This window comes from Galeopterus variegatus, unplaced genomic scaffold (genome assembly GCF_000696425.1).
Source record: "Galeopterus variegatus unplaced genomic scaffold, G_variegatus-3.0.2 Scaffold423, whole genome shotgun sequence".
Lineage (NCBI taxonomy): Eukaryota > Metazoa > Chordata > Mammalia > Dermoptera > Cynocephalidae > Galeopterus > Galeopterus variegatus.
In genome coordinates, this window is record NW_007726534.1 from 241499 (window position 1) to 258177 (window position 16679).

At 37.9% G+C, this 16679-nt stretch overlaps 1 protein-coding gene across 1 annotated transcript in view; it reads right to left on the reverse strand.

Moving 5' to 3' along the window:
• LOC103587143 (FCH and double SH3 domains protein 2-like) overlaps positions 1-16341 on the reverse strand; it is a gene marked incomplete at its 3' end in the record, with an annotated part of 256186 nt that extends 239845 nt beyond the window's left edge. The window contains exons 1-2 of the mRNA XM_008568560.1: positions 16217-16341; positions 14399-14496 (exon numbers count right to left, since the gene is read on the reverse strand). Of these exons, the coding sequence (XP_008566782.1) occupies positions 14399-14496; positions 16217-16237 (119 nt within the window). The remainder of the gene's footprint in view (positions 1-14398; positions 14497-16216) is intronic.
• Positions 16342-16679: the final 338 nt, after the last annotated feature.

Consider the following 16679-nt stretch of genomic DNA (forward strand, 5'->3'; position numbering starts at 1 on the left):
CTGTAAGAATAGAAAGCACAAATCACTAGAGGAATATAGAAGAGAGAGCAATTAATTCTGCTTGGACTTGCATTTAAATCAACCCAGAATATGTTTTTGAGTAAGTATACATTCACTCATTGAAACAGAAATTTTTTTTTTTCCTTTTTTTTTTGTCTTTTTCCATGTCCGGCAACGGATCGCAACCCTCAGTGTCGCCCCCGTACCGGACCAGGACCAGCAACGGGATCGCAACCCTCGGTGTTGCTCCCGCGCCTCGCTCAGCCAGTGAGCGGGAACCGGTCTGTATGTGAGATCCGAACCCTCGGCGGGAGTGCCACCACACTTCCCAAGCGGAGCACTATAGCAGTGCGCCACCGGGCGGCCCCCAGATAATCTTTTCTTAAAATGGAACACACATTCTTTTGAGATCATAGCAGAGAACACATATCAAACACTTTAATTAAATGAAAATTTTTGCTATTTGTATAGGATGCAAATAAAAGTTAATATATAATTGTTTACTACATTATTTTTCTGTAAATATTTTGAGTGCAAGATACATCTTATTCCTATCCTTGAATTTACACTGAACACCTAAAAGGTACATCATAAATATTTCACAGCATTCTGCCTGGCAGAATTACTTACATAAAGTTAAAAAAAAAAGGGAAAAAAAATTTTTTTAAAAGATTATTCAACAATAAAAAGAAATGAAGTAATGATAAATGCTACAATGTTGATGAACCTTGGAAACATGCTAAGTGAAAGAAGCCAGTCAAGAGGACCATATATTGTATTCCATTTATATGAAATGTCCAGAATAAGCAAATCTATAGAGACAGAAAGCGGATCAGTGGCTGCCTAGGCCTGGACAAATGGGGGAAAGGGCAGAGGTGACAGCTAAGAGGTACAAGATTTCTTTTTAGAGTAATAAAAATGTTCTAAAACTGATTGTGGTAATGGATGTACAACTGTGTGAATACACTAAAAGCCACTGAATTATGCACTTTAAATGGGTAAGTCTCATGATATGTGAATTATATCTCAATAAACCTGTTTCAAAAATTCCTGTGCTATTGCATACATACAATTACATATAGAATACCCAAACTCACATATCCAAAAATAGAGGATTAATTAATATTATATAGATCTTAATTATGTATTTAAAGACAGCCACACATTATAGGAAGTCTTGATTGTGTTGTCTTTCTTTAAAGAGTGTTGAGTTTGTTTTGGCAGGCATGAAATTATTTTTGATCCTTTCAAGATTGATTTTATTTTATGTTGTGACAAGTCTTTTTAGGTTTTGTCCTACTAGACCTGAGAGCTGAACAGATACCAGAAGCTGCTCTCTGTTGGGAGACATTAGAATTCTGATCTATTTAGAAAAGAGAGGCATTGCTATGCACCTTGGGCACTCAGACATTCAGGGTTATGGGTTCAAAGTCATGGGTATGGATCCCCTTACTGGTCAGCTGCCCCCCACCCCCCAAAAAAAGAAAGCTGGAGTGATCCCCATAGAGGCCAGCTGCCAAAAGGAAAAAAAAAAAAGAGAAGCTGGAGAGAACATGTTACACACCTCCTGTGCTGCCTGTTGTTTTAGTACCTGAAAAGAGTAGAGTTATATGTTTTGTCCAGTTTTATAGATGTCACCTCGAGAGGACTGGTCTGCTATCAGTTATTTCATAATGGCTAGAAATGGAAGTCTACTTCTCAAATGTATTACAGGAAGATATTTAACTGTCAACCAAAAATTCCATATCCAACAAAAATATCTTCCAAAAATGAGGGTGAGATAAAGACATTTTCAGATAAATAAAAGCTAAGAAATTGTCATCAGCAGAATTGCACTAGAAATGCTGAAGGAAATTCTTCAGGCTGAAAGGAAATGATACCAGATGGAAACTCAAACCTGTGTTGGTCTCAGGAAGGAAAAAAAAGAGTTAGAATTAGTAAATATAAAAGACATTTTTCCTTCTCTTAATCTCTTTAAAAGATAAAGAGTCTGTTTAAAGCAAAACTAGCATTGTACAAGGGCACTTCAAAAAGTTTGTGGAAAAATATAATTAAAAGATAATAATGAATCTTTCCGTGAACTTTTTGAAGTACCCTCATATTATGAGATTTATAAAGTATGCAGCACAAAGACTGGATGGGGTAATTACAATTACACTTTTATAAGAGTCTTACATGGAATATTACAGTATTAACTCTAAGTAGTGATAAATTAAAGATGCACGGTAATCCCTAAGACAACCAGTTTTAAAACAGAGGTATAGCTAAAATGCAAGAAAAATAAAATAAAATGGAATACTAATAATATTCAATTAATTCAATATAGCCAAGAAAAACTATTATATAAAATACCTTTTATAGTAAAACAGAACAAACAACTTTCCCATGGAGAGAATTGGCTAATAATGCAAAGTGCATTTTGCCACAGAACAATGTTTTAAATGATGACTATGACATAAAACCTTTGAATAAAAATAGCTAAAATAAAATTTGAGGCAGGATAGGAATCTAACCTAATTTGTTTGCTCATTTAGGGACAAAAAAAATCCACCATGCAGAAAGAAAGGAACACAATAGTACATAAAGCCTGTTTCCGAAACTCTGAGCTACAACCAGCTGGAAACCAGTCATTTTATGAAGGGAAATTTGTAAATCAAGTGTGTATTCTTAATATTTGTACATATTAGAAATAAATTTTAAAGTCTATTAACAATGAAAATAACTTCACTAAAAACTAATTAAAAGCCCAAAATGACATTTTAGCATTAACAATGTTATGTTTACAATATACATTATGTTTAACATACATGCAATAAAGTGTTCACCAATATCACTGAATCATTTAATTTTCATTTTGAGAGTAGGTAGTAGTCACAAATAGTTCAAAATTCAAAACACATGAAAAAGTATATACAATAAAAAGTCTCTGTCCCCTGCCCCCATCCTCCAGTCACCAAAGAGAGGAAAAACAAATACCTCTAAAATATAATCAAAGGACATATATACTCCAATTGTTCCCTGTGAGACCAAAGACACTTTCCTAATACCAGAAATAACATCTTTTCATAATATCAGAAATAACATCTTCTTTTTGAATTGGGATTATTCAAAGCTCACAAAACAGAAAACATCTGGATGACAAGAGACTTACACATGAATGACAAAAAGGACACCAAATGGAATGTTAAAATAAAGCATGACCAAGGAATACTGCAAGGTCACAATAAAATGAAATAAACAAAAATATCAGCTAAGTTTCTATAAATTAGTCCTGACCAACACATGACAGAAAATCTGCAGCAGCTGAACAAAGGACAGGGTTACAAGTTTCTGTGCCTATTTCCCAAAGTAGTCACTGAAAAGCCAACAGCAGAAACCCAACTTAAAAAACTAACTCCCGGGCCGGCCCGGTGGCGCACTGCTACAGTGCGCCACTTGGGAAGCGTGGCGGCGCTCCCGCCGAGGGTTCGGATCCCACATACAGACCGGTTCCCGCTCACTGGCTGAGCGATGGGCGGGCGCGGCACCGAGGGTTGCGATCCCGTTGCCGGACACGAAAAAAAACAAAAAAAAAAAAAAAAAAACTAACTCCCGCTCATGCATCAGATCATTCCTGAAGACTGACACCAACAAAACAGAATGGCATCTGTGGGATTTAAGTAACATTGAGGATTTACAAAGAAAAACATCAACTTACCACCATAGGTCTCTTCAGGTAAACAGCTTCATACTTTATATTTTCAAGATTGAATTGCCAATCCTCAATTATTAAGGGGCAAATTATTCCATTAGGGATGATTCTAGCTCTTATATGAACTTCCCTGCATTCAGTTTAGCCACTTCACTAATGCTTTCACTTGAGAAATAAAAGGAGTTCAATAAAAATACAATTGCCTGGAGGGCCCTGAGACCACCATTTCTCCACACTATCAGAAGACCAAAAGTAGCAAGATTTTTAACCACTTATATATTCCTAAGAAGAGAATCCTAAGAAGCCACTGCCTATTGGGCCCCTATCTAAGACAAATATGAAGACCTACTATTAACCTAAGATACTAAGTTCAAATGGACTTAGGAGGAGGAAATACAAATGGTTTCTTTTTTTTTTTTTCTTTTTGTCTTTTTTTTTTACTGACCGGTACGGGATCGCAACCCTCGGTGCCGTGCCCGTACCGGGGACCGGCAACAGGATCGCAACCCTCGGTGTCGCACCCGCGCCGTGCTCAGCCAGTGAGCGGGAACCGGTCACCACATGGGATCCGAACCCTCGGCGGGAGCGCCACCGCGCTCCCAAGCGGCGCACCAGGCCGGCCCCCGAATGGTTTCTAAGGAGTCCCTTATTTCCAATCTGCTTGGGACAACTAAAATTCCAACGATATCTCTCATAATCTAACCCCAACACATTTTTTAATACTTTTATGGGAACCATTAGGAGTAAATGGAAATGCGTCCCTATGGCAAAAAACACAAAACAGTAATGTGGCAAAAGCCATATTACTGCTGCCATTACCTTACTTCTTGTTGGCAAAGATCCACCACCAAGATAATGATGTTCCCAGCCTCCTTTGCAGCTAGACATGCACAGACATACAAAGCAAGCTTGGCCAATGAGATTTAAGGGAAAGTGATATTGGGATCATTTCTAGTAAAAAAAAAAAAAAACGAAACTGTCTTCCCTAATGGAAGAAGAGAGGAAGGAAAGAGGGAGGCAAAGAGAGAAAAAAGGAATGAAGAAGCAAGGGAGGGAAATTTTGCATAAGGAGAAGTTGTCCTTCCCTCCTGTTCTTCCACCTAAAGTTGTTATATGAAAATATGATGCTTGGGGTTGCAGAAGCCATCTAGCAATCATGAGGAGAATCACTACCAACACTCAGAAAGATGGAAAGTACCTAGGACTACTGACCTTGGTGAAAGAGATTCTTTAGCATCACTCAAGCAAGTTGTCTTTGAAGCCGATTACATTTTTCAACCCACAGATTAACTCTTCAGGGAATAACTCAAAGACCATAATTTCTGAGTTACTTAACAAAATTACGTCCACATGCATTTATTGAACATCTAGTACATCCCACACCCTGGGCAAGAGAGCTTTTGCATGTATTACTTTGTTTAATTATCAAAATAACCTGATAAGGTATTATAATTATTATAATTTTACAGATGAAAAAACATGAGGTTCAGAGAAGTTTGAATGACTTATATCCAAAGTCACACACTTGGGCTGGCTGGTTAGTTCAGTCATTTACAGCACAGTATTACAACACCAAGGTCAGAGTTTGAATCCCCATGCTGGCCAGCCACCAAAAAAAAACAACAAAAACAAAGTCATGCAGTTAAGAGATTAAGTACTGGGATTCATACCCATGTTGTATGCCTCTAAGCTAGTGCTTGCTCCAGTGTATCATACCTACTCTGCAACGCAGATCACCTTCACCATCTCTCACATTTACATACTCAGGTGTGTCTAAAAAAACCAGGTCAAGGAAAAGTACACATAAAAATTATTCAGCACTTCTATTCTTAACCCTATTAGTGGGTAACTTTCACTGTTAGTCATTAGCTTAATTTCATCTGGCTCAGCAGAGTATACACCATTCAAGTCATAAATAATAAAATAACTTCACCTGAAGTGGCTTCCAATGGCTATCTCACTCAGAACCAAATCTTTACATTTTAGGAGCAGATGAAGAGCAGATAAGGATCTATGAAAAATGGCTCATGAGCTAACAGGCCATTAAATAGCAATAGGAAGAGGTATTACTAAAACACTGATTCACTTAATTCAAGTAAGCAGTGGTCTAAAACAAAAAAAAAGGTTTTATTAAATAGACCCTCTCAAACTACATTTCTTTCTCTACCTAGTTTGCATCTCCTTCTTAGTCTCACCCTCCATAATAACTGACCATAATATGGAAGTATATATTTAAATTTTAAATTTATTTAGCCAGCTGAAGTTCCATGTTATCTTTTAGTAATTTTAAAATTGGGTGATCTTTTTTTTTCCTCTCTTAAAGAAACATTATTTAAATGTGGATGCAAAAATCCTCAATAAAATATTAGCAAACAGAATACAACAACACATATGTAAAATTATTCACCATGATCAAGTGGGATTCATCCGAGGAATGCAAGGGTGGTTCAACATATGCAAATAGCTAAGTAGGCAATTCTCTAAGGAAGATATACAAATGGCCAACAGTCATATGAAAAAATGCTCAACATCACTCAGCACGTAATAACTTCGTATAGCATACATTATACGAAGTTATACGATGTGTCCAGCCCTATTTGCTGAAGTGTTTCTCCTATGTTTTCTTTAATAAGTTTTATTGTTTCAGGGTGTATATTTAAATCTTAGCTAAGTAGGCAATTCTCTAAGGAAGATATACAAATGGCCAACAGTCATATGAAAAAATGCTCAACATCACTCAGCACGTAATAACTTCGTATAGCATACATTATACGAAGTTATACGATGTGTCCAGCCCTATTTGCTGAAGTGTTTCTCCTATGTTTTCTTTAATAAGTTTTATTGTTTCAGGGTGTATATTTAAATCTTAGCTAAGTAGGCAATTCTCTAAGGAAGATATACAAATGGCCAACAGTCATATGAAAAAATGCTCAACATCACTCAGCACGTAATAACTTCGTATAGCATACATTATACGAAGTTATACGATGTGTCCAGCCCTATTTGCTGAAGTGTTTCTCCTATGTTTTCTTTAATAAGTTTTATTGTTTCAGGGTGTATATTTAAATCTTAGCTAAGTAGGCAATTCTCTAAGGAAGATATACAAATGGCCAACAGTCATATGAAAAAATGCTCAACATCACTCAGCACGTAATAACTTCGTATAGCATACATTATACGAAGTTATACGATGTGTCCAGCCCTATTTGCTGAAGTGTTTCTCCTATGTTTTCTTTAATAAGTTTTATTGTTTCAGGGTGTATATTTAAATCTTAGCTAAGTAGGCAATTCTCTAAGGAAGATATACAAATGGCCAACAGTCATATGAAAAAATGCTCAACATCACTCAGCACGTAATAACTTCGTATAGCATACATTATACGAAGTTATACGATGTGTCCAGCCCTATTTGCTGAAGTGTTTCTCCTATGTTTTCTTTAATAAGTTTTATTGTTTCAGGGTGTATATTTAAATCTTCTCATTGGTGGGAGCTAAAAAATAAACAAATTAATTGACCCACATACACACAAAAAAAAAAACCGGGGGGGGGGGGAAGAAGATATAACAACTATACTTTTTTGAGGTTGTTACAACAAGCAAACGGAAAGGACATTCTTGGGGAGGAGGGGAGAGAGGGAGGAGGTAGGGAGGTGTCGGTTATGGGCCATAGTAATCATATACATTGTATATTGACAAAATAAAAATTTAACGAAAAATAAATAAATAAAAAAAAAATAAAATTGGGTGATCTTTTTTTTTCCTCTCTTAAAGAAACATTATTTAAATGTGGTCCTACTTTATCTTTTTCCTTGCTGCCCCTCAGTTAAAATAAAATTCTCCCTCTCAAACTTTACATCATTTTTAAGGTCTAATTTGAAAGAACACTGAGAAGCAATACTGATTGCTGAATTAATGAAAAAAGGCTTAAGTCCAGTACTAGACCTGCTACTTCCAGTTTTTATCATATCTTAAACACCAGTGATTGCAAGACATATTATTTATGTTCCATTAAAAAAAGAATGCTGCAGGGCCGGCCCGTGGCTCACTTGGGAGAGTGTGGTGCTGATAACACCAAGTCAAGGGTTAAGATCCCCCTACCGGTCATCTTTTAGAAAAAAAAAAAAAGAATGCTGCAGGGCCGGCCCGTGGCTCACTTGGGAGAGTGTGGTGCTGATAACACCAAGTCAAGGGTTAAGATCCCCCTACCGGTCATCTTTTAGAAAAAAAAAAAAAGAATGCTGCCAATTAAATTGATACAATACCTTATCACTAAGAATTTTTGTTTACACCTATTAAGAGCTCTTTTAAACTTATTTAGTTAGATTTTTAGCATATATTATTTTACTCTTGTGCATAATTTTAAAAAAGATAAATGAAATAAATTGGTGCATTTGGAAATAAATTGGTCACATTGAGTCAAATTCTTCTGAATCACTTTTTTGAATCAGACATCAATATCCATGTTTTTCCACACATTATCATCCCCCATGCCATCAAAAGCCCAGGTGATCCAACATTTATATTCCAACTGTCACTGGGATTTTCTTCCAAGCCTGCTGATAGCTATACTGCAAGTTCTGTGCATGAAGAGACAGTGACAACTGCATCACAGCCAAAAGCAACAAAACTAAGATGCATCTTGATTTCATAAATGTAAGAATATAAAAAAATGTAATTATGAAACACAATAACTTATTCTGTTACCTTGAATAAGACGACACCCCTTCCAGACTTTAATCCTCTAATAATAGTATCTACTAATGCTGACTACCTACACGTTTGGCATTTCACATAACTCATTTAACTTTTTCGGAAAAGCAAAAAGATAAGCATTAACCTTATTTTACATATATGTAATATGAGGCTCAGAAAGCTAAGCAACTTATCCAAGATTATCCAGCAAATAAGTGTCAGATCTGGGTTTCAATCTCTGGTCTACCTTCAAAATCCTTTTTCTTCCCACTATTTCAGTTGTTCTTTACATTTAGGTGATCATACACAGAATGGGGAAAATACTGCATATATTTGCAATGCATATAGCTTATAAGATATATAAAGAACTCTTACAACTTAATAAGAAAAAGACAAATAACCAAATTTTAAAATGGGCAAAGGATTTGAATAAACAATTCTCCAAAGAAGATATACAAATGGCTAATAAGCACATGAGAAAAATGCTCAACATATAAGCTGTTAGGGAAATGCAAATCAAAGCCACTTATGATATCATTTCACACCTACTTGAATGCCTATAATCAAAGAGACAGAAAATAACAAGCACTGGCAAGGATATGAAGAAACTGGAATCATCATACATTACTGCTGGTGGGAATATAAAATGGTACAGCTGCTTTGGAAAATAGTGTGAAAGTTCTTCGAAATGTTAATCATAGAGTTACCCTTCTACCCAGCAAATCCACTTCTAGTTATATACCCAAGAGAAATAAAAACACATGCCTACACGAAAACTTGTACATGAATGTTCAAAGCAGCATTATCCATAATAGCCAAAAAGTGGAAACAATCCAAATGTCCATCAATTGATGAATGGAATAATAAAATGTGGTACATCCATACAATGGGATACTACTTGGCAATAAAAAGGAATGAAGAACTGATACCATAACATGATGAACTGTGAAAACATTATGCTAAAAGAAAACAGTCACAGAAAACCACACATCATATGATTCCATTTATATAGACTCCATTTCTAGAGACAGAAAGTAGATTACTGGTTGCTTAAGGCTGGAGAAGGTGATGGGGAAGGACTGTTAATGGGTACAGAGTTTCTTTTGGGGGAACAAAAATGTTTTAAAGTTAAATTGTGGTGATAGTTGTACAACCCTATAAATATACTAAAAAACATTGAATGGTACACTTTAAATCGGTTTCATTGTATGATATGTAATCATATGTGAGGGTACTTCAAAAAGTTTCATGGTAAGATTCATATTATCTTTTAATTCTATTTTTCCACAAACTTTTTGTAGTACTCTCATATGATATATAATCATAAGTGATATGTAGTTATATCATGTAATTTACATGATATGTAAGTTATGTATCAATAAAGCTGTTTTTAAAAAACTCTAGATCAGATTACCTCTAAGATCTCTTTCTAGACATAAGAGTCTATAAAACAATAAAAAACAAAGTCTCAGAGCACCCATAAACAGACTTCAGAATCTAATCTCCAGTGATTCCCATGAAACTACAGTTCAGAGAAAGTAACATACAGTACAGTAATTCCTCACTTGAGGTCTCTAGACCCCCAGGTGTCTGCCAATGTAGGACAGGTGCCTCTTGAGATAGATCTAATTTTTCAGAACATCTGCAAGGAATCATATATTCAGTCTTTTCTGAGGTAAAGTTTTAAGTGTCTTTGCCTTTGGCTAGACTCATGTTAGTGGTTTTAAAATACTGATTCAGGGGCCGGCCCATGGCTCACTCGGGAGAGTGTAGTGCTGATAACACCAAGGCCACGGGTTCGGATCCCATATGGGAGTGGCTGGTTAGCTCGCTGACTGAGCATGGTGCTGACAACACCAAGCCAAGGGTTGCGATCCCCTTACCTGTCACAAAAAAAAAAAAAAAAAAAAAAAAGACAATAAAATACTGATTCAAAGCTGATTGACAATTCAATGTATTAAAAAAAATTTTTAAAGAAAACAAATTATTAGTTAATAATGTACTTTTTGATAGGCAAAATATTTCAAATATAGGACCCATGATGAGTTCTGTGGTTAAAAGCTTGAGAAACACAGACATAGGGGAGAGAGCTAGTCTGAAAAGTAGGAGAAATAGCTCATAGTCCTCATCAATGTGATTCACTTCATCTCGCTATGTCTCAGTTTCCACTTTTATCTATAAAATGAACAAACATGATAGCATCCACCTGACTCTAAAATTTGATGATTTTTCCATATCCTAAAAATATCTGCTGAGAAGATAGTTCTTTATATTCTGGGTCCCCGAAAAAAACCTTTCTTAACTGACTCTACTTAGCATATCATAAGGATAAACAATATTAAGGAGAAAAGTACATAGGCTCCAGTTTCTAGACACTTACTTGTAAGTGGCCTTAAAAAGCAAAGAGAGAAAAAAGTAATAATAAACTAAAAAGAAAGAAAAATGAGCTTGTCTAGCGATGACAGCAAAAGTCAACAGGAAACACATCAGTATAAAATCTCCCCAAAGCATGGAATGTTCATGATTAACAACAAATGAGTTATCTTTCCTTCTCATACTTCACTCCCAATGCACCAGCTTCCAAATGCGTCCCTGGAACAAAAGAATTGAAGGGGAGGAAAGCAAAGGAAAAAAATTATATCATAATTGGTCTCCTCCCCTCAAAATTCCAGAAGATGACGCGGGGGGTGGGGGGGGTGTAGAGGGTGGGAACTAGCCATAATCCAGCATAAAATTCTTCTATTTACAGCTTAATGCTTTGTGGAGTTCTGTTTTTGTTTTTCTTTTTAACTTTTTTTAAAGTCAAAAACTTTTCTTTGTCTACTAATTTCTTTACATTAAGAATAAAAAGTGGGTGACTATGGTTAACAACATTGTACTGCATATTTCAAATAGCTAGAAAAGAGGATTTTGAATGTACTTACCTCAAAGAAAAGATAAATATATGAGGTGATGGATATGCTAATACCCGGATTTGATTTTTACACAATGTATACATGTATTGAAACATCACACTATACCCATAAATATGTACACTGTCAATTAAAAATAAAAAATAAAAATAAAAAGCTATCTGCACTTCTCTTTTTTTAAAAAATTTATCAATATACAATGTAGTTGATTTTAATGGCCCTTGACCAATTCTTCCCTTTCCCCCCCCTCCCTCTCCCCCCTCCCACCCCAATGCTATTTGCACTTTTCTGAGTGAATTCACACTAACTCAAATTGAGCATAAAACAGGTGGGGGGAGACTAGCAACAAGGAGCACTGTATGTGGGGTTTCAGAGAAAACAGAAGTGGAAGCCTCAAGAAGGAAATGCAGACAATATCCTTTACAACATAATGCATATAAAAACAAGTTCAGAAATTTCTAATGAAGTTTTAAAAGGTCATTCCACTTGCTAGAACAAACCAATAAAGCCTGACCACCTCCCTCCTCAAGCAACTAAAGTTATCATGAATACCAAGAGTATGCAAGTTTCAACTTTCAATTCAATATTATCATTGAAAAAAAAGTAAATCGCGAATCTAAACTTAAGTTTTAGCAGGTAATACACTATTCTATTCATAACTATATGGAGTAAAGGGATTCATTCCATTAATTTAATACAAATAGAACACACTGACTCCTTTAAAATACTAAAGAATTTGTTAACCCTTGAAGCACCAACAATCTCTGCATTTGCATATTATATAGAGATATACTCCACATCAAATAGCATAGTATATTTAAAGTGCCCACACCCCCACAAAGCTTAGAAAATATCTCACCTAAGAATAAATAAGGTACACTTAAATATAACCAGTTACATTGCTTTGACAATTCTACCAGCCTAAACAAAGGGTACAAAGATATAAAAATGAATAACAGCCCTTAGCCTCAAAGAATTCACATGAGAGGGAAAGCCAGAAGTATATGTAAAATCAATACCCTTTGTGATCACAGAAAACAACAAACTTGCAGTTACTGGTAACCAAAATCTGTCAGGTGAAGAAGTGGGAGGAAGGGTATCAACAGGCAAAGGGAATAGTACATACAAAGGTATGAATGTAGAGTTCACAATTAGATAATCAGACGTCCTGATTGGACAGAGCAGGGGGAATAAAGAGGAAGGATGCATAGGCATGAAATGGTAATAATTAAGCCAAGAAAGGAAGCTTGTAGCTAGACTGCAGAGAGCGATACATACTATGACAAGGTGTTTGGCCTTTATCCAGAAGGCTATAGACGGCTGATATATAATAAACTTTTTAGAAGGCTAAATGGTGGCGATGTGGAAGTCATTTAAAAGGAGAGATTGGGGGACAGAAGATATGAGGACATTACTGCAATAATTAGGATATTACTGTAATGAGGCAAGTGAAATGTGACAGATCAGCAATAATACATACAACCAAACAGGAGCAGCAAGAGCAACAACCTACATAAACTTAGCTTAGATGTGTGCCTCATCCATATGCACTGTCATTTGATATGCACAATTCTTATGAATAGAGACCAGTATTACCCCATTTTACAATGAGAAAAACTGAAGTTTAGAAAAAGTATGTTGTTTTCCAAAAGCCAGCACTGCTAGTAGCCTGAACACTCCAATGTCCATATTCTTGATCATAAGCTCCTGCACCAAGATACAGGCAAAAGGGAAAAAAGAGAAAAGAATGCAATCAAGAAGTCTTTAAAAGATGCAATCAACAGCACTTAATGCCACTGACGACCCACACTCAACATGGGATCTTCACTTACACACTAATTTTGCCTTCCTGAACTGCTTCTGAAAATTGGTTACTTCCTTCATTTAGAGATTTCTACTAAAATACCTTAGTTCACTTAACAGATGTTAAAAATCTTGAATTTTTAACCATATGAAGAGTTTCAGATATCTTGCAAAGAAATTTTTAAATCTAAAAACTTCCATATGGCCACATGAAATAAAAAAAAACAAAACAAAAAAACAACTAAAATAGAGCACTTTTCAGTCAGGAAACAACAATCGTGGTATATTCAAATTGGATGAACATAGATTTATATGCCATAGTCAGAAACCCTAAAAAGACAGGTATACAGCTGAAATGCTCATAAATAGTACCTAAGTTAAATATAGGGGAGGAAAAAGGAACTCTAAACTAAAATCTTTAGGCTATAAACAATTCAGCTATCCAAACATATAATTTTATCATAACATATAGTTAATATTTTCATGAAACCAATATGAAGTTTGTACACCAAAGGAAAAAACAGGCAACTGACGAGGCTTACAGACCCAATTCCAATTTGATAAATGTATTACTAAAGGGAAATAAGAATTGCAGCCACTCTGTTTCAACATGCAAATCATCTTCCATCCTTTACATAAATATATTTGTTGACCTGCCAGTTTATATTAAAGGATTGTTAAATAAGTGGTATTTCTTGCAATAAAATGTCATGCTTCCCTCCATAAAGAAAGGTATTGATTTTCACAATGTTAGCAAGATGTCTTATCTATTAAATTCAAAGTTATCTTGATTATGAATACAGGTAACTTTAATAATAAAATAAAATATGATAAACACACTTCTCACTAAATCTAACATTCAAAGACAAAGTTATATCTGTCATATTCTAACAAACAGTGCTAGTATATAATCATCTGAAGCTGACTGACTCAACCCCAGATATTAACCATTAACCACAGGTGTCAGTTTAAAAATCTAACTGTATAAAATTCTTAAAGTCAGTAAAAAATTGTTACAATTCAGTGAAAAGATTATTTAAATAAGAATTTTTACTTCAATAATTATAATTTGACTGACAGATTTTTAAGGCCCTGGTGTACATTATAGTTCCCCCACTGAAAGAAAAAAAGTTTGTATTGTGTTAGTTCCAGTTATAATTTCCAGCTGAGTCAAAGTTCTAACAGCCTTAAAGCAGGAAATCCAAAAGGAAATTCCATCATCAGTTCCTGGGGCTTGGTAACTCAAAAGTTCTTTGAAATAGAGATACAGAAGTTCTCAAACTATTTACTATAACCTTACCTCATATCTTCAAGCAAATCACATTCTGCTTGATGTTTGGCTTGAAGTTTTGCCATCTGCTCAACTTGAATGTTTTTCAGTTCTTGTGTAACTTTCACCTAAAATATACCATATATTTATGAAGGCCTTACTATAACTTTAAAAAATTACTTAAGGAAAATACTTAATATTTATCAGAATATACTTCTTCCTCGCTACTCCCCTGAAGACCATAAACCATTATCAGCCATCTAGTTTTATTTACTGAAGATACTTACTTAAAGAAAAAACTAACCAAATAATCTGAAAGAGGCTAAATGAAAAATCTGAGTACAAAAATTACAGATTAAAGAGGTGCAAAATAAACTGACAGTCATTCCTTTTCATGCACAAGCCCAGTACTAGGTCTTAGAGTTTTAAAAGAGCCTGCCTTCATTTCTTCCAAAAAGGATTCAAAGATATTAACCACCATAAGAGGTTAGAACAGTGAAGACGGAAGAAGGGAGTATAAGAATATCTAATAACTAATGACCGAAATTTACACAATCATGAACTAATATGCATGAATAGACTATATAAATTATTCCATAATGGCTGCGAAAAAGCACACTGTCTCAGGATGATGCCCTCGACTCACTGACAGTGGATCAAATCACAATCTCTTTCTCACAAAGGAGAAAGCAAAAGTGACCTTCCAGCATATGCAGTGCTTTTAAACTACCCCAGCAAGTCGGTCCCCGTGGCGGCTCCACTTCAAACAGAGCTGAGCCGCAAATACCAGCTGGTCAGAGCATAGCCGGCCAGGCCGGGACCCCAGGGTTGAGATTAAGGTGGATCTGGGATCCTGGCTGCCAGAGCGGGACTACCCCGAGCGGTGGGATACGTGTGCGAAAGAAAAAGGCTCACTTAACTGGAGAAATCCGGATTAAGAAAGAAGAGGAAGCAGACACGAGTAAATTGGGCATTGGGCATATTTGCCCACGAGGGGAGGATAGAAGCCTCCTCCACCCAGTGCCCCGAGTAGACACTCAGTATCCATCTGCAGGACTAAAAAGACAAGGACACAGACTCGGCCCCTAGGAAAGCTGGGGAAGGGAGCAGCAGGGAAATTGCTGACAAGCCCGGAGCACCCGTCACTCCCACCCTGGCCATCCAAGCCCAGATCGCAATGCACAAGCCACGCACCGCCCGGTTCTCGCTTTCCCGAGTACAGCACCACTACCTCCTAGCCCCCTGGCCAGGGTGCGGGCGGAGGGTAGGAGAGAAAGGAAAGACCCGTCCATCCTTAATTTGTTTTCCCCTGGGGGTAGGGGAGCGGTGACTATCCCAACTTCTTTTCGGCCGCCCCGTGGGAAAAGCAGGCCAAACCTTTAAGGCTAGGCTTGAAATAAATCTCCCACAATTTTGCAAACGAGAGGGGAGGCAACAAGCGGCCGGAGGACTCAAACCTGGTGCAGACTAAACAATCACACACGCACAAGGCTCTGCAAAGCTGCAGGGGCTCCCCCACCTCCCCTTGGTGCAGCCCCGAGAATGCACTTTGCAGCGGGCAGTATTGCCATGCGCGCGCGCATACACACAAATGCACACCGAAACTCTTGTGAAATGTCTGGGTGGTGTCCAGCGCAGTGGAGGGGACTAGCCCCGGCCGCCCCTCCATCGGAAAGGCACCTCACACTCGCGCCCCCCGCATGGAGCCAGCGGCAACTCGGTGACAAGCCCAAGGCGAAGGCGGTCACAGCCCCTTGCGGGAAGGGGGAGGAGGCGTAGCGGTCGCCCCAACCTCATTCCTTGTGGGCAACCCCCCAAAACCCCAAAGCCCTCCAGCTGCGCCCATACCTTCCTCGGCGGTGGCTGCATGATGCTGAAGGGACATCAATCTTCCCCCGACGGCAGCGTTAGCAAGGACGAGGAGGAGGGCGGGAGAGGAGGGGGCGGCCCAACGAGCGCGCGCGCGCGTGTGTGTGAAAGGAAAGCCTGAGAGGAATTCGCCCCAGAGGGAGCAAGGCCGGCGGGCGGCAGGAGGACTCCGGTCGGAGAGCGAGCGTGAGGAGAAGAGGAGGAGCGCCGGGAAGGCCTGGGGCCTGGGCGGCCCGGGGGGTGTGTGAGAAAGGAGGCGGAGACCGCGAAGGGGCGGGGGCCTGGAGGCTGGGCACAGGGGTCTCCCGGTTCGCCCCGCGGCTGTTGAGGGGCAGCCGCGTTGTGCGCGCTCCCCGCCTGCCGCCGGCTCTGCTTCTCCGGGCGGCCGCGGCGGCCCCCCACCCCACCCACTCAGGCAGCCCAGCCCTCGCTGCGCCCAACT